The sequence below is a fragment of the Accipiter gentilis genome, chromosome 17, assembly GCF_929443795.1.
Source record: "Accipiter gentilis chromosome 17, bAccGen1.1, whole genome shotgun sequence".
NCBI classification, from domain to species: domain Eukaryota; kingdom Metazoa; phylum Chordata; class Aves; order Accipitriformes; family Accipitridae; genus Astur; species Astur gentilis.
In genome coordinates, this window is record NC_064896.1 from 18,411,948 (window position 1) to 18,439,775 (window position 27,828).

General features: G+C 35.9%; 2 protein-coding genes and 1 long non-coding RNA gene across 4 annotated transcripts in view; 1 reads left to right on the forward strand and 2 right to left on the reverse strand.

Moving 5' to 3' along the window:
- The window catches only part of LOC126047448 (uncharacterized), a 6,381-nt gene extending 1,546 nt beyond the window's left edge, over positions 1-4,835 (forward strand). Inside the window, exons 2-3 of the long non-coding RNA XR_007508568.1 lie at positions 3,741-3,827; positions 4,753-4,835. This is a non-coding gene — a long non-coding RNA (uncharacterized LOC126047448). The remainder of the gene's footprint in view (positions 1-3,740; positions 3,828-4,752) is intronic.
- LYVE1 (lymphatic vessel endothelial hyaluronan receptor 1) lies at positions 1,590-14,572 on the reverse strand. Its single transcript, XM_049821092.1, has 6 exons — positions 12,431-14,572; positions 7,681-7,840; positions 7,435-7,574; positions 4,599-4,898; positions 3,729-3,807; positions 1,590-2,976 (listed from the first exon to the last, which is right to left on the reverse strand). Exons 1-6 carry the CDS (start codon positions 12,510-12,512, stop codon positions 2,790-2,792), a joined length of 948 nt encoding a protein of 315 aa, XP_049677049.1. The 5' UTR covers positions 12,513-14,572; the 3' UTR covers positions 1,590-2,789.
- Positions 14,573-17,843: 3,271 nt separating this feature from the next.
- Positions 17,844-27,828, reverse strand: part of IRAG1 (inositol 1,4,5-triphosphate receptor associated 1) — a 47,805-nt gene continuing 37,820 nt past the window's right edge. For both annotated transcript variants that reach the window (XM_049821087.1, XM_049821086.1), the window contains 6 exons: positions 27,299-27,348; positions 25,350-25,457; positions 24,132-24,199; positions 21,433-21,552; positions 20,408-20,539; positions 17,844-19,113 (listed from right to left, as the gene is read on the reverse strand). In XM_049821087.1, coding sequence (XP_049677044.1) covers positions 18,873-19,113; positions 20,408-20,539; positions 21,433-21,552; positions 24,132-24,199; positions 25,350-25,457; positions 27,299-27,348 — 719 coding nt within the window. In that variant the 3' untranslated portion in view covers positions 17,844-18,872. The remainder of the gene's footprint in view (positions 19,114-20,407; positions 20,540-21,432; positions 21,553-24,131; positions 24,200-25,349; positions 25,458-27,298; positions 27,349-27,828) is intronic.

Consider the following 27,828-nt stretch of genomic DNA (forward strand, 5'->3'; position numbering starts at 1 on the left):
GAGGAGAAAAGGAGTAGTACTTCCCCTTCCTGCCCGCTTCTGTTCGCACATAGACACGTGTACTTCCCACGATAAAGGCATCCCTGTACTCCAGACAGGGATGGGGTTGGACTGGGAACGTCGCTCTGTTTCCTGCAGGCCAGCCACCCCTTTCGCCGAAGGTCAGCAAACATCTGTAGCCTCAGTGTGGGAAGCTGGGTAGTGTTACTGTCAAATGACTAATACAAACTCATCTCCTGCTAGGTGGAATGAATTATTTGTCCAAGACACTTGAGCATAATGCCATTTCTGAGACGTCAAGGACCTTCATAGCTGTTGAGAATGCCTTGTAAAAAAGAAGCACAACACTTGAGAAAAGTCAGAAACTTAATGAGGAATTTCTCTTAAGTTTCTGCTACTACCAGTTAAGGGTTTGGGGTTTTGGCACTTTCTGTCTAGAACTTAAATAAATGTTTCCTGTTTGCTTTGTAGTTGTACATCCCTTGCAATTCTATTAAACAATAGGCAAGTATGCTTTATACCTTCTACTTTGAATGTGACTGATCAGTACTCATTATATACAGACAACATCAAGTCCAGTACTTGTTGATTAGTACTTATAGCTAGCTTTTATTACGTACAGAACAGCGGAATAGGTTCCTTTTAGCCTTTGTAGTGTTGGCATAAATTGTGTAATGGAAAGGAGGGGCAGATCACACGACGTGCATTGGCCAGGTGTCAGTGTGAAGGTCATGATGAGAGGTATCTGAGCTTTTAAGGTACATGATAAGACATTTATAGGTTACGGCAATATCTTATTATATCGGCTGGTATAGATTTTTTAGAAAGTAAACACTTCAGGGGAAAAAACCCCTTATTTAGATCTAAAACAGAAGCAATAAACTTCCAGCTGGAGTAGAACTAGAGAACAATTTCCTGAATTTCTTTAGGTGTGAATGAGACAATCTGAGAGAAAAGAAAGTCGATGCTTGTGGAATAGAGGTAATGTCAGTAGGAGAGTAAGAGAAGTGATAATTATCTCTTGGTGGTGGGGAAAAAGAATAGAAAAACAGGTAATTTCTAATCTCTAAAACATGGAAAAGAGAAGTGGAAGGGAAATCGTAAAGTGTCACGAAAAAGTCCAAAATTACCGGGAATCCACTAACATTGCCTGTGTCCTTAGGCCCATTTGCTATTCTGATACCATCATGACAAGTGTTGGCTGTGGCCTTTCCTGATGGCCTTATTTCTGCTGTGTACTCCCACTGCTTACACAGCATAGAGGGCTTTCATTCGGGTTGCCAGGGGAGATACATGGCATTACTGCAGTATTTTGCAATGAGAGGAATTACTTATCTGAGTGGGAAGGCTGTATCTAGTATTCCCTCTGTTGCACATTCTTCTGCTGAAATTCTTTGATGGACATCTGAAATTAGTAGGTTTTAGAGCTGTACTGAATCACAGTCTTTCTGCAGTAGTACAGTAGTATAGCTTTAATGGCAGTGGTGGACTGCATATCAACACAGTCCAGAGTCTTGGAGGCATGAAATATTTCTGAGCTATCAAAAAAAAAAAAAGGAAAAAGAAAAAAAGAGAGAAAACAACAAAGGGAGTTGCTAAGTATGCTATTAGCAATACACTATAACTCACTATCAAGTGGAATATATAACCACTGGGCAATTTTTAAATTTCTGTGAATTGAAAATACGAAAGTTCATAACCCAGTATCCTACACTGTAGAAAACACAATACAGGTGAGTAGTCCTATTGCTATTTTATTTAAGACTTAACATTTTTCAACTTGCTGGATCTAAAAAGAAACTCCCTTTGCTATAATAACCCCTTCACATATAAAAATAAGTTATCCAAACCACTTAGTCAAGAAAATATTTGATAAATTGCCAGTGTTGTTGTTTTAGAACAACTAATTACTTCTGTAACATTAAGGTTATATGAACTCTTTTTACCATGAGACAGCTTTCAGGAGAATAAGTTGTCCAGACAGATATATCTACCATGCTTTATTTTTTTATGAAGTACTGTAAATGTCCCATAACATTTGAGATCTTTATTATGAAAGCCACACTTAAATATACACAAAAGATCTTAAATATAACTGTTGAGATACAGTTCCAGGGGTTTTTTTCCCTGTCAAATATCTGATGCAGAAGAATAATACAGGTTTTAATAAATAACACAGTAAATTATGATATGATGAAGATATGTAAGAAAGTTATTAATTGCTGTATATATATAAACGTCAGCATCTTTGTACCCTTCCTTGGGTATTTGAATGACAGTGGGTTGATCCTTTTTTACTCACTTGTAAACAGACTTATTTCTTCTGTTTGTAAACAGACTTTTTAAAAACAGTATGCAACTACTTAATGGAAATAAGCTAATCTACATGAGGAAGAGCTACAGTATCATCATTTTATTTTAGATGTTAAGTTAGCAGACATCCTCTGCCTATATAAAAAAAACACCCTTTCATTATATATTGATCTGAATTCCATGCAAATAGTTAACACACTGCATGTCGTTAATAGCATATTCCTATTTAATTCTTCATTAAAGATGAAAAATGAGCTGTAGTATGGATTTCTTATTTATTTCAGGTAAATAAGATACCATGTTCTTCTGCAAGAGCATTTATAGCTAAAGATGTAATTATTAAAAAACAGGTTTTCATATGTTAAGATAGAGAAAATGTTCATTCATGAGTATTTACAATCACCCATGTTTAAAAGCATTGCTGAATTCTGTTTGCTTCATTTTACATTTCTATCAAGAAGTATACATTCTTCCCCTTAAACTTCTGCTTCTAGACATTTTACTGTTGCCTCAGGCTTGGTTTTAGACTCTTCTACCTTTTTTCCATTATTCGTTGTTTCCTTCTCAGGTGTTTTGTCATTTGGCTTAGCCTCTTTGAGAGCAGTAGTTTCAACCATTTCTTTTTGCTGATTCTTGTTTGAAAATGGGAAGGTTTGCTTGTACCTTTAAATAGAAAAAAGGGTAGTAAAGCAGGAACACTGACATAGTTTGGGCAGTATCACTCAAGAAATAAAGTGAAGAATATCTAGAATGAACTTTCTTTGCCATACTCAGGCAAAACTCTCACAGAGAATAGTGGCATACTAGATCATTGTACTTTTTCAAGCAGTGTGCTTTTTAAAGAATTTTTTTTTTTTTTAAAACATACAATGTATATTCAGGATTTGTGGTACATAAAGCTATCTGGTCTAGGATGTGAGAAATGCACACAACTTTTTGATACGATTTAATGATGCACCGTGTTGAAGATCTTTACGCATGACAAATGAGCTCAACAATTATTTTTTTTCTCAACACAATCATAGTCCAAGAATAAAAACTCTTACCTGGAGTCTGACATAGAAAGAAACAAGAATAAAACTGCATAAACAGGCTTATATACAAACAGATGCACAATTCATTGTTGCTATTTTGGCACACTTGGAAATGTTTCATGCTAGGCATGACTGACTAATCAAAAATAGGCAATACTTGTCCTTGGTTCCTTTTCTAAAGCAGGGAATGGCAACAGCAACAACAATCTTTATCTGCATAACAACAGGGTTTAAGATTTGTTCTTTGTGCTACAAAGAACAAAGTGTTATGTCATTATCATTATTTCTCTGCTCTTCAGCTATATATTGAATATATTCACTGGTTGTACTCTAGGAGTTGACTCAGTCCAAGAGTAAAAAAAAAAAAAACCAAAAACTTACTTTTTGATATAGCAGACTGCTAGAACAACTGAAATAATGAAGAAGATGACTGCCAGTACAAGAAGTGCAGTGGGGATGCCTAGAGATAAAAGTGTGGAGGTAAGCATAGAGTTTTTATATGTACTTAATCCTGGCTTTCTAAAGGCTCATGAGCATAAATCCAGATTATTCTAAAAACAGGCTAGTGTAGGAGGTACATAGACATCAACTAAGGAGTAGGGGTATTAGGAAATCTCAAAAGGTTGGTTACTCCTGTTCATTTTTTCAAGAGAGACTAAACAACGTGTTTAGGCAGTCCCTGACAGATGTTTGTCTAATCTACTCATTGGAGGGTTTTTAGAACCTGCCTAGAGAACACATTTTTGTGATTAACTATCCTTACAGTTAGAATGCTTTTCCTCATATTTATTCTATTTCTCAGTTGCTGTATATTAGGATTACTTATTCAGACCTCATATCTTGAGACCACCTCCATATTTGGAGAACAACAATTCTCCTTAAAACTTTCTTGGCTTCTTTTGTTTTTAAGAGCCTGCAGAGTTTTCCATTACTCTGAGGACATGATGTTTGCTAAGACTGTCTCAGAAATGTATTTACCCCAAATCACATTAACCAGAATGAACTTCCACTATTTCGTATAAAAATACTATCAAAAAGTTATAAGATAAGATCTTACTTAAAAATTATTTAAAGATCCGTGACCTTCAAGCTTTGCTTTTGCAAAACTATAACACTCCTATTCTGCCTCCAGGTTCAGCTATATCGAAATGGATGCTGGAGTAGCAAACAAAAGTAGCAGTAAACAGTTTTATTGCTAACATCTACGTAACTAGCTCTTCTAATTAAATAGCTACCATATATGATCTTTACCTCCAAAGACAATGGCATCATTCTTAAAAGCGGCATGGGAAGTGTAGTTAGGAGAGTCAATCGGTGAGTGTTCCTCTGGCATTTTTGTAGTAGTCCCCTCTGTTGGCAATATGGTTTCAGTTATACATATTACACGGAATTTTATGTTTTTCAGGGATTGTTCTGACTCAGTCACATGGGGCGCTGCTGTGATGTTCTCAGTCAAATCAGAGCCTGAATATGCAGTCAAGTCCGTTGGTGCACTTGATGAAGGTAGTATGGTTGTAGTTGGATCTGGTTTACATGAATTAATCTGAACATCTGCAGCAGAGAAAGGTAATACATAAGAGTTGTTTCGGATGTTAGTTTTGTACTTAGTGTATACACGTGTTTATTGAAATTGTTCCTCAGTCATTCCCTTCTGGAAATTACTATTTGTTTATTCACAAAAGCGTTACCTAAATCAGGCATGCCTATTTCAAATGTGTTTACCACCCAGATTACGCACCTTTTATCATTACTCACACAGTTAAACACTTTTTTGAGGAAGTGTGGCACTCATTTTATAATTGCATACCAATGACAAGATTCTTCCTGAAAAGTACTTAGAATAATAATGCATATAAAACCCAATAATATGACCTCCTGCAAAGCAGGAGACTTAACTGCAGATCCCAGATTTAAAAAATATTTCTATTATATTGTGTATATATTCAAAAGATATGTATGCACTGTTGCTACTCGGAACACTGCTTTGATTTTCTGGAAACAGAAGTAGCCCATAAAACTTTCAGGTAAACCAGGCACCAGCATGAGATTAAAAAGTGACACAATTCTAATGGGGGCTAGAAAGAAATAAACTTCAGGCACACTCAGAAATTAAGTAATTTAAATGATGTGAATGTTGTCTATATAAAAATGTGGATGCAAGTGGACTTTCATATGTAAATGGAAAATCTGAGTTCTGAATCAGGCTCATGTGAAAATGTGAAAATTCTTCTTTTCTAGTGAGGTTCTATATTCTATAAAGCTATAAAAATTTCACTAAAGTAACAAGCAGATTACAACATAAATAACAGGGAAACGATGAATGTACTCTTCTCCAGATGAATCCCTGTGGGACGTCTGATGACGCAGTTACATTCACAGAATAAAAAGCTAAATGGCAGGAGCTTTTTACTTTTTCCACTACCGTTTTCAAGTGATTTTGGCATTTCTTTGGCACAAAGAAAATTGGCAGAATGAGTTTCTGCCAAATATTTTGGCTAAGTAATAGCCAGAACAGGCAACAGTTTAGCAATTAAGATGAAGAAATGCAAAATCATCCCAATAGTAAATATACATTACTTTAAGTTATTTTCTAACAATTCAGCAAGCTTAACTTTCTTCACATATGGTAACAGTATAATTTTTTTGAGTTAAAGTTAAACAAAACAAGTAATTTGGAATTGCTTGCTACCTCCTTAGCATTACCCAATCTACCCAACGTTTCTGACACATATTTCAAGCACTGAAACACCATGTTGCATAGGAACAGAAGACATAACGGTACCAATAGGAGCAGCTTCTTTTAAAGCATGTTGCCCGAGTACCAATTCACCTGTGCATTCATCAATAAAAGCTATGGGCTGTAGAGAAAAACTAAGTTAGCCCAATCATGTAATTTTTAACTCTACAGGTTAGGTGATAAGTCAATTATTAATGGCGCTTTCTCTCTGCAGTGCTTTCTTATCAGATACTTTGTAAGCTGACTACTTATATTATGTACCCTCCTTCACTAAAATGGCCCAGGATCATGAAAAAAGCCCCGCTAGTGAAGGCATGGCCTTCTCCCTAACAGATTTATTATCAGTCTCTTCGTAAGCTCCAATGTGCACAGCCACCAGACGTGGTCTTAAGTCTTTGTAATCTACGAATGGGTATATCTTGCATATCTATTTTTCTTCCAACTCTTATTCACACATCTTTCCTGAAAAATTTCAGGATTTTGTACAGAATTTCTTGCTCTTGTTATCTAAAACTCATTGGCAAGGTCTGGGGAGTGATCAGAAATAATTTATTGATCCTGTATATGGTCTAATTATCGGGATAGTTGTTACATAATAACCATAGATACAGGACATTAGCAGGAACACAATGTCTCTCGTTAAATGCTTATTTTTAGTTAATACCACAGAAATCATTAAGAAACAATATTCATCTACTGTGCTGAGAAGATCTAACTTATATCAAGGCCCAAGTTCCACTGTTGTATTTTCAATCTGGAAACAGACAGTCAAGAATGAGGGGAAGGACAGGTCTTTTCACACATAGGATTATGCACATTAAAGGAAGCTGTTTGATTTTACTGATAGTAGATTGGGAATCTAGTTAATTTTATGGTCTCTCAGCTGTTCTAGCTTATATTTTAATTTCGTTTAATGGATACATTTCCTTTTATGAAAAAACATTCAACTTTTCCTGAAGTACCCTACTCTCGGTCTTTTAAAAGAAAACGCACACCACACACAGACGCTCTAGTTAAAGATTTGATTCACTCTCTTTCAAATCAATGTGCCTAAATAATCAAAACATATTAAGACCATTGTGTTGACATTACAGAGTGGTAAAAGCAACTCTTCTTCAAGAGCTTTCATGGCAGCACCAAATTATTAATTCAGATTAACTGAATTGACCTTTTGTATTTCTTGGAAGATTTTTACACTACAGAGCTAAGTACAGCTTGACAACATGTAAGACTGGGGGGGGAAAGGGCCAACAAATTATAAGAACTCACTCACTTGTTGTGATTTTTTCATGCAGTTATTAATAAAAACCAAACCAGAACACAAAAAATGTAGTTGTCATGCTTACATACCTGAGGAATTGAAGCAGTAAACCTTAAATGTTTTAAAGGGTTCAGCATGCCATGGCACTAGTCCAACGTTGCCCTTACCACATTTCTTGTTTGATGTTATCCGAGGAATGACAACCAATCCATCTTTTACCCATCCATAGCTACAGTAAAAAGCATCAGTACTTTTAATATTAGATTTATCACCAGCCTCAGATGTGTGTAGAGGCATTCACTAAAGGTAATGAGACACTAACTAATGTCATATACCTGCATGTTTCAAAGCCATGTTTCAAAGCCTTTTCAACTTGGTCTTTACTTGCCAGTTGTAGATTCAGTTGATTACATGCATTACTTGCTTCTGAGAAATTAACTTTCTCCTCAAGATAAATTCCTACACCTGTGATCCTGCAAGGTGAAAGAATGGAACCTGTAATTTAGACATAAATATTCAAGGTTAGTATTTGAATATTAACATTTATTCCTCATGAAGAATTTAAGATCACATTCAACTGAATTGAACATTGTTAAAAGTTTCTAGCTTGAGGATAGTAGAAAAATAATTTCTAGCAGAAAAGATATACTTTAAAAATACAACATATTTTCTTAACACAACAGTCCAGAATTTCAAGAGGTTTGGCTGTTAGAATAAATGCATATACAGTTGGCATTTGAGTCATTACCGGGAGTCAGTTTCTTACAAAAGACACTCTTATTTGTCATACTTATTCGTGCAAAATGGGAAGAGTAATCAGACAGAGTTTTTTTCCTTTTCTTTAAAATAAAATGATAAAACTAACAGTTGCACTGAGGCACTGATTCTGTCAGTACACCACTCTTACCAATATGAGTTCTCTCAAAGGTATTATACATAATTTTTCATGGAATTAATATACCAATAAGAAAATACGCCTATAAAGACTTTATCATTCCTTATGTTCCTTATTCCTCCTAAACTTATCATTTTTTTCCTAGCTTGGCATGATGCTTCCACCCCCCCAGCCACTGTCAAGTGTTCAATCTACTGAGTGCTTGGCAGGCAGCAGGAAAAGAGGAGATAGGCTATGTGAATTTATGACACTTTTCCCCATTCTTCCTCCATAGGTAGTTCTTCCAGCCTTTTTCGTGTAGCCACAGCTGGCACACTATTCATGACATCTGCACCAGGAAATGGATAGCTTAGGTCTGATTACACCTGCTTTACTTTCTTAGCCTGTGTTAAGGACATAGGACAGAATTCAGGATTTGACACAGATGAGGGGAAAGGATATTGCTCTTTTACCTCCATATTTCACTGGAAGCATATACTGGAAAAAAGATTTTTTCTTTCTTGAGTTACATACAGTAATTGCCATATTAAATGAAACAGTTCAGCGTTTCCTTGCAAACATTTCAGATAACCAGCAGCCACAGGTGTTACTTCCTTACTCAATATGCTTTTCAGACTGTGTGCTCACCAGGTATGTACCCTAATGAATACTTGATAAAATCTATGCATCAGAATACAGTCAATCCACAAACTCTGAAGGCAGGATGAAGTGATGCCTGCAGATCCACCACATGGCTTATTAGCAACAGAGGTTAAACTGAATTTTATGAATGAAAAGATAGAACTAGCAGCCAAGTCACACTCATGATGAGAAGGGCATAAAAAGATGACTAAGCTTTTGTGGAGTGCTAAGAGAAAGGCAGGCTTTTCTCTCCCACTGTGTGTGGTGGGGTTGGAAAAGGCTTCTGGTAAAAGATGTATCTCTGCTGTCCTTACATTTAGTTTAATTGACTTAAATGTTTGGTACAACAATCATTGAATTAGGTGGATTTATCTCAGCAGCGATGGAGGCTGTGGCCTCCCATTAACACTTTTTGGTACTGTGTAGACCCAGTCACGTGGCAGGTGAGCCATGAACACTTGAGCAGTCTCCATAGCCAAATCATGGCTGCATCCAGCCCTGACTTGAACATAAGACAAGCCCAAACATATTGCATGAGGATGCAGAGAACCCCTGTTGCTCAGTGAAGATGTTTGTGTAGGTATCAAGGACCTCAAGTCTATCCAAGTAGCCCCAGTGTGAAGATGATTCACACTGTCATATTTCTTCCTTTCAGCCAGCCTGTCTTCATGAATGTCCTCTTGTATGTTTTCATTTTGGCCAAAGCACTTCTGTGTCAGAGAGGTCAAAGGCTGGAAGAGGCTTCCTAGAGAGGTGGTCAAAGCCCCAGGTCTGTCAGTGTTTAAGAGGCATTTGGACAATGCCCTTAACAACGTGCTTTAACTTTTGATTCACCCTGAATTGGTCAGGCAGTTGGACTAGATGATCATTGTAAGTCCCTTCCAACTACTCTACTCTACTCATTCCTGTGTTTTCTTGATTCCCTTTTGCTAACAGGCAACTCTCCCTCATGAGAGAATAATTTCTGGTTTCCTGAATAACTCCCTGTCTCAGCTGCTGAGGCACATCCCACAATTCCTCTTTCTTTGTTTTCAAGACCCCACTCCTCCTCTAGGGTTTATGCCTAATTCCTTTCTCCCCTTACTACTTTTTTATGCTGAGACTTCGCTCTTATTGCTTACTTGGTCAATTATTTCCTATCTTTAGAGATGAGCTAATACAACTTTTAAAAAATATAATGTGGAGAATGAAAGTTTCTCAGTGACCAACTAAAATTTCAAATAAAGTTGAGCAGCTGACTGAATGGAATTTCCTGAAACCTTAGAAAGTTGCTGAGATACTGTAAACTATGACAGTCTTTAGTCATTCAATTACAGGACAAGTATTTTTACATGAGAAATGCATTACAGATACATAGCATAATATAAAAATTCAGTACCAGAAAATTAAGTCTTAAGTGATAAGAAAAGTGACTGTAGGACATCAACCAAAGTTGTACCTTAGAATTCAGTAAGCCTTTTAAAACAAAATGGTGAAGTAAAAGAAATGTTTTGGAAAAGTTATCAGCTTCAATCTAAGTTCCAGACATTTTTACAGTATAAGGAAGAAATCCAGAAAAAGAACAGTAGCCTCTTCAAGTCTTTTCATCAGTTCTTAAATCACCTCTGAACTCTGTTCTAAAGATGACTGAGTTTGTACAGGAGACAGACCAATCCTTCAGAAGAATATTATCCTTTTTGGTCCTCAAGCTGCACATAGCTGTACTTTAAGCTGTGCTCTATTTAGTTAACCTACTAATAATAGGACATTCTCCTTAGTATTTGGGTCTTGTGTGAAAAATCTGTTATACTGAGAAGGGTGGGAAGACCTAGGCAGAAGAATCTCACAACAAGACAAAGTTGTCATAGGACAGGAAGAAAATTGTTCGATTTTTGTAAGCTATGGGTATTGGCTTTATTGTGCATGAGTTATCTTATTGCTTTTTGGGGGAAGCTGTTGTTTCTATGTCTTTGCCTTGCACCAAGCCTTCACTCTGATTTATTAGAGAGAGTTCCCTTTGGCTGCTGATGTCAGGGAGCAGCAAGAATGAGGCTGTTGCACAAGGAAAGAAGACCCAGGAGCTGAGGGTGACCACAGCACAGGCAGGACAGTGCCCTCACCCACTGGGGCACAGTCCCACAGCACCTGAACAGGACCACAGTGGTGACAGTGGCAGGTTTCACTGGCAGCCACAGAGAGAGCAAGACAATGAGTCAGATGCAGAGTTCATCCAGAAAGTCCATTTGGGAACAGCAGAAAACACATGCCTGAAGACCATCCTGGAGAGAAGGCTACTTACAGCTTAAGTCCAGAGTATGTCTGTGAAGCCCAGTCAGTAAGTCACTACAGGAGGGGACAGGGCATTCTCCAACACAGCTCCAAGACACAGCTGGAGATCAGCCCTGAGCTTAACTGGAGCTCTTGCACCAATGAGCAGAGGATGCATGAGTAGGTACCCCAAGGGAGGCTTGGAGGGGAAGTAAAAGGGGTCCTAACAGCTGGAAGGAATAGTCTTAAGACTCAAGCTCTCCATTTCCCCAGTGACAATTATTCAGTGGTTGGGATTGCTGGAGGAGACTACTGTTGTTAGGTACTCCAGTCCTGTGGAATTTCAATAGGATTTGAGTTGAGCATCTAATTCACAGTCTAGGTTTCCTTCAAAAGCCTTTCAGTAGATAAGAATATCAGTTGTCTGCAACAATGGTGTATGTTCTTTTACATAGGTAGAATAAGCATTTATTCCTTGCAAATTACAGTGAAACATGTGGAAACATCTGATGTACATTGAGTATCTGCAGATATCCTAGTAGCTACTGCAGTTAGAATAGACTGCATCAAGTTCATTATGGAACCTGAAGGAGAAGACATTCAAAATTCACTAACACATAGAAGAAAGGGCTATCATATGACCCTGACTGAAAAAATAGTTTCATATTGTAATGTTTGACGGAGGAGGGTTATCTAAGAACTGTGTGATAAAGTTGATGTTGGCAATTCCCTATGTTAATTTTTTCACAGATAGTTTATACAGAATAGGAACTTTTGCACTGTATTAACCAGAGACAGGCATGACTGCCCTGGAGATGAACTGTGAGATCCCTGCCACACATTTCCTTCGATGTTGCAAATTAAGACAGTGTCAGGATATTGCCAATCGGAGCGAAACACTGCATTAAAGGTAGCATTTTATCACAGACACACAGAACTGGTTTCACACATGTTTTGCTCTCCGAGGATTGTACAAAACTGTTTGCTGTGGTATTTTAAAAAATAGAAAATAAAATCACATTTCAATAGATCTGAACTTAATCCTAAATGCAATACCAAATCTTTAAAACAAACAGTTCTGTAGCACTTAGACAATAATGCTACAGCATTTAGACTGTAATTGAATTAGACTAACAATGAAAGTTCCCCTATATGCTAGAGCAGTTTCCATTGCACTGTATTCTCAAAACCCTGTGGTTTCCTATGCCAGAAACACATTTACACATGCTCCCTTGCCCCCATTTTTGTTTGTAAATCTAGCTACTTTTTTCAAGTACTTCACTGTTCAACTAGGAGACTTTAAAAAGTAGAATTTTACATACCTGTTATAAAGTAATTTTGAGCCATGAATGTCATAATCCAGATGAAAAACACTGCTGATGTAACTCCAAAATAAGTTGCCATTGTCACCAACTTGGAAAATTAAGAAATTCAAGGTGATTTGTCTCCTTTGCTAAGAAAAGTTAAGGTATTGGATACTGTCAGACCACCTTTGAGATGACTTCTTGAAAGCAACTTCAGCTGTCACCACACTGCTTCATAGAAAGAATGTCAGAGCAAATGTGTTGACTGTCCCACTCAAAGGTGAGGTCACTGACTGGAAATCCCTAATCACGCTTTACACTTTCTTTCATGTAGGGCTTGCTGGAAAATTTAACTACTGCTGACTCAGAAAACACAGCTGAGGAAGGGAGATAAGACTGTTAGACTGCTAAGTCAGTAAATGCTTTGAAATAAGTTTGTCTTTTGCTATTTTTTCCTGTTTTACTGATTAACAGCTCATTATTCATGTTGTCTATTCATCTGGTAAATAAAACAAATTCTCTATTGTATCACAGCATGCCAGGCAGGACTTTTCTTTTGGAATTGGAAGGGCATCCATTCCCCAGTATCCTATTTGTCTTCATGTAGTACTTTTACTTTCCTTTGCCTTAGAGTTCCAATGCAAAAATAGGTACCGTAACACAGAGATAATATGATACCTAGTTTTGAACAGATTTGGAGATACACTGCTGTAAATGGGATTCCTTGTGAGACCGTAGGGACAGAGGTAGAAGCCAGTTGCTTCACTGCTGCCTTTTATGAAGTTCCAACAAACAGTAACTCCAATAGATTGATTCAAAACACTGATGATGCTCATGGCTATAACTTAAAAAACCTTCAGGAAGCCTTAGCAAAGAAACAATTTTTTTTGCAGAGATTGCAACACAGAGCAGGAATAGAGTTCAAAAGATCAGCTAGTGACCTTTACTGTCAGTAGGATCAGCTGTATTTATGTTATTCCTGATGGATGTTTGTCTAACCTGTTCTTAAAGACTTCCAGTGACAAATTCCTAACATTTCCTCAAACGCTCTATTCCAGTGCTTCACTGTCCTTTACTGTTAAAAGGTATTCCCTAGTCTAAACTGACTTACCCACACTGTGGTGTAAACCTATCACTTTTTTTCCTGTTGGAAATAGACATGAAAAATACTTTATTCCCTTATGTTTTGCAAGAATCTTATGTATTTAAAGAGTTATGCCTCTGCTCCCACTTTTCTTTCAGCTAAGAAACCCTAGCTTGCTCACTCTTTCTCTCTAGCTGAGGCCTTGCCAATGCCAAGTACTGATTAATAAATTACTTTACCTGCTTATACAGTTCAGAATGGTATGAGCCTTTTTTTGCAACATCATGTTGTTTGTGATTCAGTAAACTTTTAGTTGTCCTATATCCCCACGCTGTTTTCAAGGTCCTGTAAACACAAGCATAACAGTAGCTACCTCTTTAAACTGTGGTTTGCATTGTAGAAAATTCCCACTTAATATATTAAGATAGTATTAACTTCTATCTGGGTACAGGCTCAATCTTTTGCAGCAGCATACAGCATGGCTACGGGTATACTATAACATAGACAGGCATCTACAGGCTGACTGGAGAATGCTGTGGGTTAATGAAATGATGTCTCCATTAGCAATAAATAAATGAAAATCGGGTTGTGTTTGGGCTGTGGTTTGGAACTGAATATTGGTAAAGCTCCTTGAGATCTTAAGACAAATTTCTTGCTCGAATTTCTATTCACTCCTTTATTGAGTTGTACTTACCTGCCTCTACAAAATGATGGCAACCTGAAATAGTGTAATCAGACTTAATCTCACTGACGCAAGTTCTAAGTGGATTCACTTGCATTTACAATGCAGGAGCAGAAACTAATAGTTATTCTATAGCTCTCACAGACTAGTAGTCTGTGGCTGTAAACCACTGAGAACATGAAATAAAATCTTACCATCTCCATGCTTACCTTGAACTGCTAAGTATTTCCTACCATGAAAACTAGTGAAAAGCTGAGTTTCTGACATTTAAAAATTGCATGCTAATTGTTCTTCCAAGGTTTAACACTTTGTGCCTATTATCCTCACTGTGGCAAAGTTCCTTTAGTCAAACTCTGTCCATGCTATTGATGTTTAGTAGGATTTTTAGCTGGAAAAATGAGATAAACACCTTTGTAACACCAAACAAAAATATAAGCTCCTTCACATGGTTTTGTAAGAGCAAACTACAGATTAGGAGAGGGAGAAAAGAATTTTGGAATCATGAAGTGAGACTGAAATAACTTTTTTTTTTTTTATGGTCAGTTTCTTCCTTTTTATATTTCAGCTGTTCCAAGACAGTGTAGAAGATCACTTACCTGGACTGTAACAGTACAAAAAAGTCTTTAACCTGTGTGTGAGTCTTCATCACAACTTGTGTGGTGATAAAAAACCAGCCTTATACTGAATGTTTAATTAGCATTTGACCTACTTATAGTAACCTATAAGGAAAAATCCCAGCATTTCATGCCAGCATGTTTTAAAATGCTGATGAGGATTGCTAAATAGAAAACTTTTGATATGGGAGAACAGACTTAACTGTTCTCTACTATCATTTCTAAAGGAACCTTGAAGCCTGAACAACAGGAGAGGACAAAAGTTTTTTTTAAAAAAAATGTTTATGTGGAAAATACAAATATCAGGGTCTTTTCCTGGTAACAGTAATTCCTTTCAAGGGTGTTGCTGTCCCAATGTTTTTCTCCCTGACACAGACCATCAGAGATTCAGAAGTATCATCTCTATTCTTTGTGAAAATTGAGCGTTGTCTCCTTCCTGCTGGTGTGGCAGTTCAGCTCTCCGCAAAGCCCAGGCTTCCTAGATCTCCCAAGCCTACAAGAGCACAAAGCAGATGAAGAATCCTAACCTTTCACTCAATCTCCTTAGGTTACAGATTTCCCTTGTGGCTTTCTGGGTTCAACCTCCTCAGTGACATGCAGCTTCCCTCTGATGCAGGAGTTAAACTCTCTCCAGGATATTTCAGTTTCCTCTCTCATCTTGTTTCTAGGGTATGACAGGGATGACCCTGCTTACAAACACTTTCTCTATTGAAACAGGAGTTTGCTTGCTTCTTCTACGTCATTTTCCTGAAGAACTGAAAGACTAAGAACAAGATCTTTGGTATGTGTAACATGGCACTACATTATGCATTATATACAAGGCAGTATGTATTTCATAAGAACATAGCCATTAATATGCAGGCAGAGTACATGTAAAAAACAAACCATTAAGGTAGCAACATTGAGGACTTTGAAACCATACTTTTATTTCAAAACTCAAGTATGTGATACTATACAGTACAATACCAGCACACTTGTGCAAAATCTTACAATATTACAAATTTAAATATGATACACAAAAATAGTGCCCTTTTAAAATTCTTTTACTAGAAACATCTGTGCTGTGCAGGAAAACCAATAAATGTGTCTTGTTAAAGCAGAAAAATAAATATTGCACCTCAACAAAACTATTTGTGTTAATAGCATAAATAATAGATCTATTTCTCGTTATCTGATGTGATCTTTGAACACAGAAGAGGTTGGGGTTTTTTTCTGGATAAAGAAAACTAATATCCAACAGATAAAATTACATTTAGAATAGTTTTTGAGCTCAATCTAGTTTCCTATTAAAAAAGGTGTCTTCATTAACTAACTGAAAAATATAAGCAAAAATATTTAATGTGCTGTTAGTCATTGTGCTTCATTATTTTTAGTGGACAGTTTGCTCAAAGTAGTTATAAAAAGAACAATTTTTAAAGAAATAAACTTTATATTAATCTTTTCATTCCCATTAAAATCTCTTGCCTCTTTCAGTCCATTCCCTGCAACAATTAGTAATTTTGTAGCTGAATTATACTTGCCTTAGACATGCAAGTAGTTCAGTTCAAATCAGTATATCTACTTATGGAAATTTGCCCTTGTGCACCAAGTCCACAAAAAGCCAGTGTGCTGAATTTCAAGAGACGATGGAGACTTCGTTCACCCACTGAGCAAAAAAAATTTAGCACATGCTTAACATTAAGCAGTTCAAGAGTCCTATTGATATCAATAACTTTCTACATGTATTTAAAATAAGGTGTTGGACCCAGATCAGTACAGATGTAAATAAGAGCTAATTAATTTGATTATAGTCACTGTTGTTTATTTTTCCTCAGTGCAGCCCAACATTTCCATAATCACATAATCAAAGATGTGCCATAATTTTTGGCATAGAGGATTCTGAATCTTCAGGACTATTCACCTTCAATTTTTATTGCCTTATTAAGTTATCAATGTTATTTGCAAAGAATATTAAGTTAAAGAAGCTGATTTTAATAAAGTATTCAAAGAGCAACTGACAAGGTTCTTCAAATACTGAAGGTATGTGAAATGTCACAGTAGTTCTTCATAGTCAGATATTCTAACTGAACCAAACAGATACCAAGTAATTTGCAAGAAACTTCCTTCTGTCTTATTCTTTACCAATTACAATTTTAGACCAAATGACACTTTCCCATTATCCTTTTTGAACTTCCTTAAGCATGCTTATGAAATATTCCTCAACAATATATACTTAAAAATAAAAAACAAACCTCCCAACTGCTTATAGACTTCCCCCCTGCTTCTCCCGTCCCCCCAAAAAGTGGTAGTGGTCTGCTTTTTTTTTTTTTTTAAACTAATTTTTTTTTATTTTTCTTTTCTTTCTCCATATAAATGTCTCTTAAGAAACATGTGGGTAAAGATGTAACAAACAAAATTCACCAGCAGGATATATGTTACTGGTGCCAGATATGTGAATTAAATTTCTGACTGAGTTAGAAACCTGTTTTCTTTGATAGTTAGCTTGAGGTTCAGTGTTTACACCAAAAGAAAACAAGACAATACTAACTGCATCTGAACTGAAATTACAGTCCTTCATAACATACTTATCCTTCAGTTGGTAAACAGACTTGCTCATCAGTCAGAAAATACCATAAGAATGCAATCACACTGATTTTGATATTGTGATTAGACTCAAGCATATAGCTATGGAAAGACATAGTTCATCTTCAATCAGAAGTCATGTTCAGCAGGTACATATGGTATCCCATAAGTGACGTGTTTTGGTCTTAGCCCTAGGTGGTGTGGTTATTTACAGGTAATGGCTTCACCATTTTGAAGTTGCTTGTCTAAAAATTTCAGGCTTTCACATTCTTGTGTAAGAACTCACAACTCCCAAATAGGCAGAACTGTTGAAAATCTGGGCAAAAGATTAATCTATCATGACCTCATAGTTTATATTTGAAAGCATATCAGAACACTTATATACTTGGCATCAGATTCTGAAAATGAACTATGAAAAACATGCAGTGACTGCTTTAAAGTCCTCACTGCTTTCATGTCCTGATTCATCTAGGCACTGGTAGGGTTTTGGCTGTATGCAGAACTGTGTTCCTAATGCAGATCTCAAAGGATATCTATTTCCAGTATTAGCAGTAGGGCAGAGTCCACTTAGTGTGATCACTAGTATACAGAGGTTTGAAGAGGGTTTTTTTCTTTTTTTCTTTCTTTTTTTTTTTTTGTAATAATGTATTGAAGATTGCTTCCCATGTCAAAGACTGCTGTATTTTGGGCTTGGGCAACACATCTAATCTTCCAGACAGCAACTACTTTTTGCTGTAACCAATATTGACTCTGAGTGGCATACACAAATTTGTTGCAAAGCATGTCCCTTTGATATATCGTAAGTTCCGAGATTTATTTGATGATATCAACTGTGCCACCTAAAGCTCATTTTAGATTTTGGTGTGTATCCCATTTAAAAAAAAGTGGTGGTCCCATTCTTAAAGTATATCATAAAATACATTTATGCATGTACTTAGTATTCCATTTAAAGAATCATACAGATAACTCCTCTTATAAAATTACTTTATCAGCATGGCATTTGGTCTGATAAGATAATTCCAACGTTCCATAGAAGAGCTTCTGTTTCTATGCAATAATCATGAATAAGGAAATGAATTAGACTCTTAAAACCCAAAGGACTTAAATGGCATTAGTACTTCAACAATCACCAATAAATTCAGGAAATGCAAAATAAAGCACTAACTGCAAATGCAGGTTTTATGATTTTCTTCAAAATTATAGCAGAGATGTCAATGTCCTGTGCAAATCATTCTTTTAAATGTCATGCTGGTTGCTCATTACTGCCACAACCTTATGATTCAATATTACTTTATTTCTATCAGTCATTACAATAAGAGGACAGACAAGATTATTTATCAGATTATCATTTTGGCAAGGTACGTTCACAATGTATCCCCAAACCTCATGGTGTGGAGTAACTCACTTGTCTAACAGATCACATTTAACAGCCATAAGGATGACTAAGCACTACCTTTAAAAACAGTGTTCTAATATGCATACTTGCTCAGGTACCATAAATACATGATTGTTCCTTTATTATTCAGTGCGTTGCTCATGTTGAAATCCTGAGTTCCACCAGGAATACTGATGGGCAGCAGAACAGCTGGCCTTCCCTTCAGGTCCCTCTGATTTTTCATCACAGGAGTTGTATGAATGGTATATTCCCAACACCACAGCAAAAATGATTATCGCAGCCACTACAAGCCATACCACATTCCAGTGTTTACACAGTTTGGGGTACAGTATATGTAAATAATTAATGATGACTTCAAGTCTGCTGTAAAATTAAAAGAAAACTGTTATATATTAATCATATGCAAATTTATTATCTTAAGCTTTTCAATTGGAGAAGTTTCATAGCTGTACAGTGCACCAACTTTCTTCCAAATACAAACACCTTGTCAAAGAAGAATCAGACTGTTCTTAAAAGAAGAGCTGTATGCTCAGATATGTGTGATATTTGCAAGATGGCTGAAGACTGTAACCTTGACTTCTACTTCTCCCACCTGCCAACTGGCAAATCTCAGAGCCTGATGTGATGTAAAATTCTGCACTGTTCATAGCTTGCTCAACTAAACTAAACATTAGAAAATGTTGTAAACATTTCTTCCTAAGAGTTTCACGCTTAGTGACATAGCTGCCCTTCTGAACATGGCTGAAATCTCAAATTAGCAGACGTTTATAACCATAATGGTTATGGAATGGAAATTAATTCTTCTGGACCAGGTAAGGATCCCTACCTTAGCTTGGAATTGGACACATTACTTGCTCTGGTGAGCATTCAATTCCTCTCTAATGCAGGAAATTGCAGATATATTGAATTGAGTGGTAGAACCACCAAGGAAACTCAGTAATTAACTCTGAGAAAAGTTGACAATTTCAGAAAAGTTTTCCAGTTAAGCATCAAATGCTTCAGGTAAGACAATAAGCAGATGATTCAAAAGTCCCCAGTATAGAAAAAAAGCATTGGGTAGAGATGAACGCAATAAACATGTCACTCTGCTGAAAGGCAGGAACTCCAGCACAGTGCTGTTCTGCTGCACCTACACAGCTTCCAGAGGGGGCAAGCACCTGCCTGTCCAAGTCAGAGCAAGTCCAACGTAACTGAGGAGCTTATCTTAATCTGCATTCACCTTGTAGATGTACTGAAAGACTCACCTGTGAAGACCCTTTGGGAATGACATATGGCACAAATACGGGCAGCAGATTCCTGAATTACAAGTTTCATGAGACAATGCATGCCTACTGAGAGATACATTCTGGCATCTAAGAACTTCTGTGGAATATTTTTTACCTCAAATCAAAATCAAACCACATCAAGATGATGTCAACATACAATTTTAGTTGAAATATCAAAATAAAAAGTTTTGTATTTTGCAACTATGTTATCTTGGAATACGCCTTTCTGTGAAAATACTGTTATTTCAAATATGCTTCCTTAGACTGGAAGAAAACATGTCAAGGTAGTAGAATAAAACACTTGGAAGATAATAGTATAAAATACTTGGTTGGATACCACAAATAGAAAAAAGTGGCTCCTCTTGTATGGACATATTACACCACTGCCTCACCTGCTTTTCAGGTTTTTTATCTCGTCTCCATTTTCACTTTCTTCATGTTCATCATGACTTTCTTTTGGTGTGTCTTCATCTTCTTCCTTCAGTTCCTGAAGTTCTCTGGTTTTCTTCAAGCCTTCCTGATAGCTTTAATACAAAAACCATTTTTCTTAATCTAGCACACTGTATAAGCCTGTTCTTATGTGATGAAAAATTAGCTTTATGTTTTGTTACATGCAATAATACACAAGTAGCAGTGTTGCAGCACTTGGAGAAGAGTAAAAATTAGCTAAAGACCATGAGTATGGTACACAGACAGCCACCCTTCCTTAACAGAGGATTATATTAGCTCTGTTACCAAACTTATCTTGAAAAAGAGATAATAGTCCTCAGCAGAGCACAATTTTTGTCTGTTGTAAAGGAGTTGGTAAGTGTTTCTCTATTATTTTTCAATAATTTTGAACACCCTCTAGATATTTTTTTTTTGCTAGAGAATAAATGCAAATCAATGCTGAAGATAGATGGCTTGTTGGATTCCACAGAAGATGGAAAGTTTTGTCTCACTCTTCAATAGTACAAAGTTCTTTGCTTGACATTCAAAAACAGATCCCCAAGCTGTTAATCACCCCAAAACATGCCGTGTAAAGCACTTTGTGACACAAACAACACAAGTTTACTGCAAGAGTTGATACTTTTTACTCATTTCCATGTATACTTTTCAGAATAAACATTTTAGAAAGTTGTTTTGGATTATCTTATCATGAAGCTGAACACTATTGACATAAAAACACCCACCCAACTCAGAATCTCTAACTGCTGTCCCACAGTTTGGCTAACATCAATAAAGGATGAAAGCTATGATGCAAATACAATGAGTGACGCTCACTCGCATTGTTTCCCACATTGCTTCAATTATGACCATCTTCTAGGAGCTCATATGGATGATGTTACTCATTTTGCATTTTAAATGACATTATAAAAAACATATGTCCTCATCTGGTAGCACATTTACAGATTTAGTTCACATAAAATATTCCCACCCTTTGTTATATGCTTCCTCTTCTATCTTGGCTTTAGTTTCAGGATTGATCTCTTCCAACCCACTCTGTGTCAGCACAGAAGTAGAGGTTTCACACTCAGGCTCTCCATTAGTCTTTCCACTGCCAAGGCAAAAGAAACAGACAAATAGAAAATAACACCACTGAAATGTATTGTATTTGGAGTATACTACTGAACAAGAACAATAACACGTAATTTTGTGACTCCTGATTTTTCTTCTGCAATGTACATCAGAGAAATGAAATGTCTTTCTAAACAAAAAAATTAAACACTAAGCAAAATTTTAGTTTCCAAATGTTGTCGTTTAGGAGCAGTAATTAATATGTTTCTAAGGCATTAAAACTTGCATTTTGTTTCTTCTTTAAAAAAGAAAAGAGCATTTGTTTCCTGGCTTATCCATGGCATTTATTTGCTATTCTTGAAAACACTTCCCTCAACTTTCTAAAAATCATCTTAGAAATTGTAGCCTGCTACATCAGAGGAAAATAATAGAAATAATACCAAATACTAATTTAACAATTTTTTTTTTATTTGCCTTTTAGGTACTCCCTTCTGCTGACTTTATACACTGAACTGATGCAGAGGTTAAAAAAATACAAACTCATACATAGCTTTTGTCACTAAAACTTTTCTAAAGTAAAAGATTCCAGCATTTAGCCTAAAAGTAAGCCATTGTATATTGCTCTCTTTCTGCAGTGTTCACCTGCCCTTATTTATTTAAGTCTGAGACAAAGAGTTTAAGCGATTCACACATGACTTAGCAAATCTATCAAAGTCAAGGTTTAATAAGCTCAACAGTGGATCCCATTTCAACTTCTAGAATCTAACCCTTTTTGTAGGCCTTATTTTTCTGGCACTAAAATCAATGGCAGAATAATTTGTCCTGATTGACCCCAGCTGTGGGCAATGGATTTTCTCTCAAGAAGTTGTATTAACAGTAGACATTATTTTCACTTGGACTTTAAACAAATGATGAGTATAAGCTTCAAGTGCTTAAATATATAAAACTGCTGAACTATATAATTTTACACTACTATAGCAGCTGGCCCATGCATACATACTTATGCTCAAACTTGAATTTCAAGTTCTACTTCTGTTACTTGATAACATGATTTGTTTTCTTAAGATCCAATAAGAGATACTGATAAGGGTTTTCTTGGTTGGGTGGGGTTTTTTTAGAGTTTCTGTACAGTTTCAAAAGACGGTCTAAATCTTGCAGAGTTCTGTTGAATTGTAACAACTAGTGTCATAGTTCACCATTTTTGTTTTCCCAATTGTTGCATATTTTCATTCTTAGTAAAGCACAGAGAAAAAACAAAGACATAAGATAAATTTTGTCCTGCCTCAGCACTAATCTAAAGCACATGAAATTCAATATTCTGTACTGCTTGAGTATGCCTTCACTTCCCATCCCAGTCTCACGTATTTTCATATTGTCCACCTTTGTATTCTATTCATATAGGGGCTTTACATTTGAATAACTTGTATAAAATTAAATTACATGTCTACATGAATTTCAACTGAAACAACTTAAAAGTTCTTTCCAGAAATGTGCAGATGTACATGCTTTCCAGCAGAGCAATTCTTAGCTTTCCTTGTTCATATAACTATTATTTTGCTCCGAAAGTGGTACTATTTAAACCCATGGAATGACTTATGAAACTATTATGGAAAATGCCTAACAACAGCACACCTTAATCCTGCCAGGACATCTACACTAATGGTAACTAATATAGAGTCAAAAGGGCAAATGTTTTAATAAATAATATTTTTTCAATTTATAGGTACTAGAACAATATAGATATTGAGGTATTTGCTTGTTACTAGGCTAAAAAAAAATCTCTTTCATGTATCTATGTTTTCATTTTAAAATGCAGCCTTCTCTGGCTGTTAAAACTAAAATCTCAGGTTGTTAAAACTAAAATTGCAGGTTGTTAAAACTAAAATCTCAAACCTAATGCTTTAATTTAGCTGAATGTTCAATTCATTTTATACTAATAAAGGAATTACTACTCAATTTAATAATTGTTTTGACTTCTGCAAAATTCTGATGTTCTAATATTATGATAAATTATACTTTGAAATTTCGTATACTTATGTTTATTCATATAAATTTAAAAAGCTATATGACACTGGATATCATAGTATTTCAAAATATGACTCTTACCAGCTGGCAACATGTTGAAAAGGTAAGGGCAAAACACAAACTTCTATTACTGGGATAGTCAAGTTAAGGAATATTCATAACCAGGGCTGCTCATAGCCAACTTTAGATACAGCATTAATTTGTTCCAGGAAACATATTAAATAAATAAATAGATAAAAGCCATGTGCATTGCATGTAATACTCTTAGTTTTGTCAAGTTCTGAAGGCAGGCCTACTCAAATGCGTAAATGCATAATCTGCTGCATTTTTTACTTGATGAGTTCCAATGATCATAGCAGGCTCGATTTCGTTCTGAGATACTGGGTGTAAACTCTTTGAACATGAAAAGAACAGTATGATGGTGACATAATAAAATACAGTTACCAGATCATGAATCAACCTAAGTCAATATTGTGTCACTGATTTCAATACCTTATGCCTTGATATAACTTCTGTTAGGAAAGATAGAAATGATATCATTTTCATTTCATACTAGGATTTAATGGGTCATGAGATGACCTAGAGAAAACTTACTTTTCTAAAAGTGCTGGCAGAACAGGAGTAGATGTTAGATTGCTTCTTCCATTACTAGGTGACTCAGACTGTAAGTGAAAAACAGCAATATATGTTACATCCATGAATTAATTTCAAATGAGTCTTCAGTAAAATGACAAAGTCAATGTGCTGCTTAGGTTTTCTTCCCACACTCATAAGCAAGGTATCTGTAACATGGAGCTTCCAAATTACTCTCACTAACCATAGAAAACTACAGACTTGCACATTTTCTGTGACATTCCTTCTACCCTCCTTATTTTGAAGAAGACTTTCTTCTTCATATATTGATCAATGAACTGTAAAATTACTCTATTGCTTCTCTCCATATTATCCTAGGAATATAAGTTTCTTAGTTGAGTTTTCATTGGAAAATTTTAAACAAAAATATATCATAATAAATCATGGTAAAAAACCCACACTTGGTTCCTGAAAAAACTGACTCTGAGTACATAATAACTACATTGCACAAACAGATTGTTTTCTTAAAACTAAAATGGATTTAGCTTCTCAGCAAACCCCCTCATTTAAATAGCCCTATGTTTTTAACAGAAAACTGTATAATTTTCAGGTTATGTGCCATCATAGCTCATCTCTGAACAGTTGGTATACCTTGCAGTTTTTCTCCAAAGCATTTATATAGATTTATTAGGTTCAGATTAGATCCTAATTTAATTTATTAAAAATTTTATAAAAAAAAAGTCAAGAGGCTGATAGCTCCACTAATCCCAGATCATCACAGAACCTCTAAATTTGTACTACATACATTTCTATACATTATATGTATGTTTTTCTGTTTAGTGGACTTTTTGGCAATGAAGAGAAGCAGTCCAATCATCTTCTATGGTTTCTAGTTAAAATTTCTCTCCTATAGTGGACAACTATTTTTACTACTTGAAACTTCCCAGTATGTTACTACAGATTAAAAGGCAAATTGCCTCAACTAATGTCCAATGCCTCTGAATCACCAGCTAGCCTTATTCAGCTCTGTGTCCAAACTGATCATTTATGGCATTAGATTCTGAAAGCATATTTCCCTTACACAACAGAAATAACCTTTCTCCGTCCCCTTCTCTGGGATGAAGTCAAAACAAGTTAAACCAATGGAAGGGCTTACATTTTTTTAGTAACTATGGCTTGGCCCCATGCAAAAGTGGTTTAGACAAAAAGCAGTGTATTTAAAATGTGGGGTTTACTTACCAGGGATGGCATTGAAGGTATGGGTGAAGCTGTTGGTGACTGACCAGGAATGTTTAAGGAGTTAAATTTAGGAACAACAGCAACACTGACTCTCCTCCGAGGCATATTCTGTGAGAAACAACATTTTTTTTTTCCTGTCATACAACAAGATAGACTGAAGAACAATTCTGCAAGTTAATGGGTGTGGCAAAGATGTAGGTTAATGTCCCTTGGAGGAAAGGAGACTTGGGAGCAAAATTAAGATAAATGGCTGTTAGGGCTATGGTTTTCCCCAAAACTTCCTCTAGTACTGTCTGGTATGGCAAGTGCTTAGTGTGAAATGAGGTGTTGTACAGGGATGCTATTCTTTTCCCTCCACACTGAAAGCCCAATAGTGTAAGTCACACAACAGGTATGTTCTGAGTTGATATTGCCAGTTCTTATTAGAGGCTATTATCTTTGGTTAAACCAGGTGTATAATGATACTGGGAAAAGTGCCAGTGTCACAATGACCTGAAAATAATGAAGTTACACATGAAACTCTTCTCTTGCTTTGTACCCATTAAGATATACTGTACCTACTAAGATATATAATTATTTCTAAACCTACAAACTATAACTTTCAGAAACAATAACATCCGTTCTGTCCACTAAAGAGCAATGCCTTCTTCCCCACCCTTAAGTTGTTAGATATCTATCTAGCATCATGCAACATTGCTTACATTTCCCAAAGACCATGGAAATTCTTTATATGATAAACAGATGCTAGCTGTACACGTACATTCTAGCTCAAGTACAGATCATGTAAGTTTTTGTTGTCATTAGGTAAGTAACCAAGTATATCCTGTGATATACAGCCTAGTAAAATCTATGCTTCCAACTGAGTAAAAAATCCAAGCACTTATAGCATCTAACAGCTTCATCTTAGTGCATATCCAAACACTTCTAAGATTCTGCTCTAGATAACTTTACAGGAAAGTAGTTAAACACAGATTTAGTAAATATAGAGGAGTCACCTACTCCATGATTCTGGTTCTAGACGAAACCAACTATACCTATTCATTAATGACAGATGTTTACCTAATGAGCCTCTGAAAAACTATATTAGGGGGTCTGTAGCCATGTTATGCAGTTCATTCTAGTGTTTGCATGTTGTTCCCCCCCCCCCCCATTATTATTCGGGGGCGAATTTTTAATATTTACAAATATTTAATATTTTTTACTTGTTCTTGTTGAATTTCATCTTTTTTGGGGACTTCTTTTTCAACTTATCTGGGTGTCATTCTGAAACCCAGTCTTGCCCTCAGCATGCTCTGTGCTCTAACTCTTTCTACCCAGCACTGAGAGGTGGCAGGAATAAACTAAACCTAAAGGACTACAACCCAAGCAAATAAAAAAACCACTTGGATTTTTGCAGAAAGGGAACAGTGGCCATGTTAAAGTTATTAATTGGTCAAGGCAAAACAATCTGAGATAATCTCTCACTCTGAATGCTTTGTCAAACCAAACAAGATACTTGGATGCTAACTGAAAAATAAGCCCCACATAAAAATAACTGTTTACATCTAAGGTACTCTGAATATGATATAATTCTTAAGATAATGAAAATGGTATGATCATGGAATCCTGACTCGCATAGTAAGTTTTGATCCAATGTTCAGCTTCCTCACTGAGGAACTAGAATAAAGCACAGGACCTAAGCCATTCTCTGGAGCACAGGTATGTGTCCTGGAATACAATTATTCTTAAATAAATAGGTCCCTTCATTCACAGCAAGCATTATAATTATTGCACAAAGACATACTTAATTATGTATTGAAAATTACAAAGCACTTGCACTAAATTACCTGAACAACACTGAGAATTTACCAGTACTGTTTTGAACACAGCCTATAGAAGTGAGCGTATAGAGACAAAGAAATTTCACTACATAAAATGTTCCCTTCATTTTCTTTATATTGTAGAAATACCTTTCCAACAGTAAGAGACATGGATCTAGATGAACGAGGTACTCCATCTTCTGCATAAAAACAGTAGATAAAGAACAGTCTTAGACTATATGAATATCTATAAATAATACTAATAGAGCCCTTGCTTGTATTTCAAACAAGGTCTGTAGTTATTGCATATTTATCTGTCATACAGTCCTGGTCTCAATTACACCTGCAAAAGAGATTTGAAATAAGTGCAAAAAATTGAACCATTAGTATCTCTACTGAGATCAGGCAAAAGCCCACTATTTACCTCCATATACAAAGAAAATACTTATATTTCAGTTTCCAGCAAACTAGGAAAGAAAAGGTTGCAAAAAGAAAAAAACTTTTTAATAATGAAATTTTGCCATCATCTATCATCTAAGAGGTAGTTGCATTAAAACTGTAAAAGCTACACATATGTGCAAGAGGCCAATAAAAATGTCATTGAATCTCATCAGAATTTGGTAAGTGATAGTGATTTTAAATTACTGTACAATAGCATTAAATATGGCTTATATGAAATA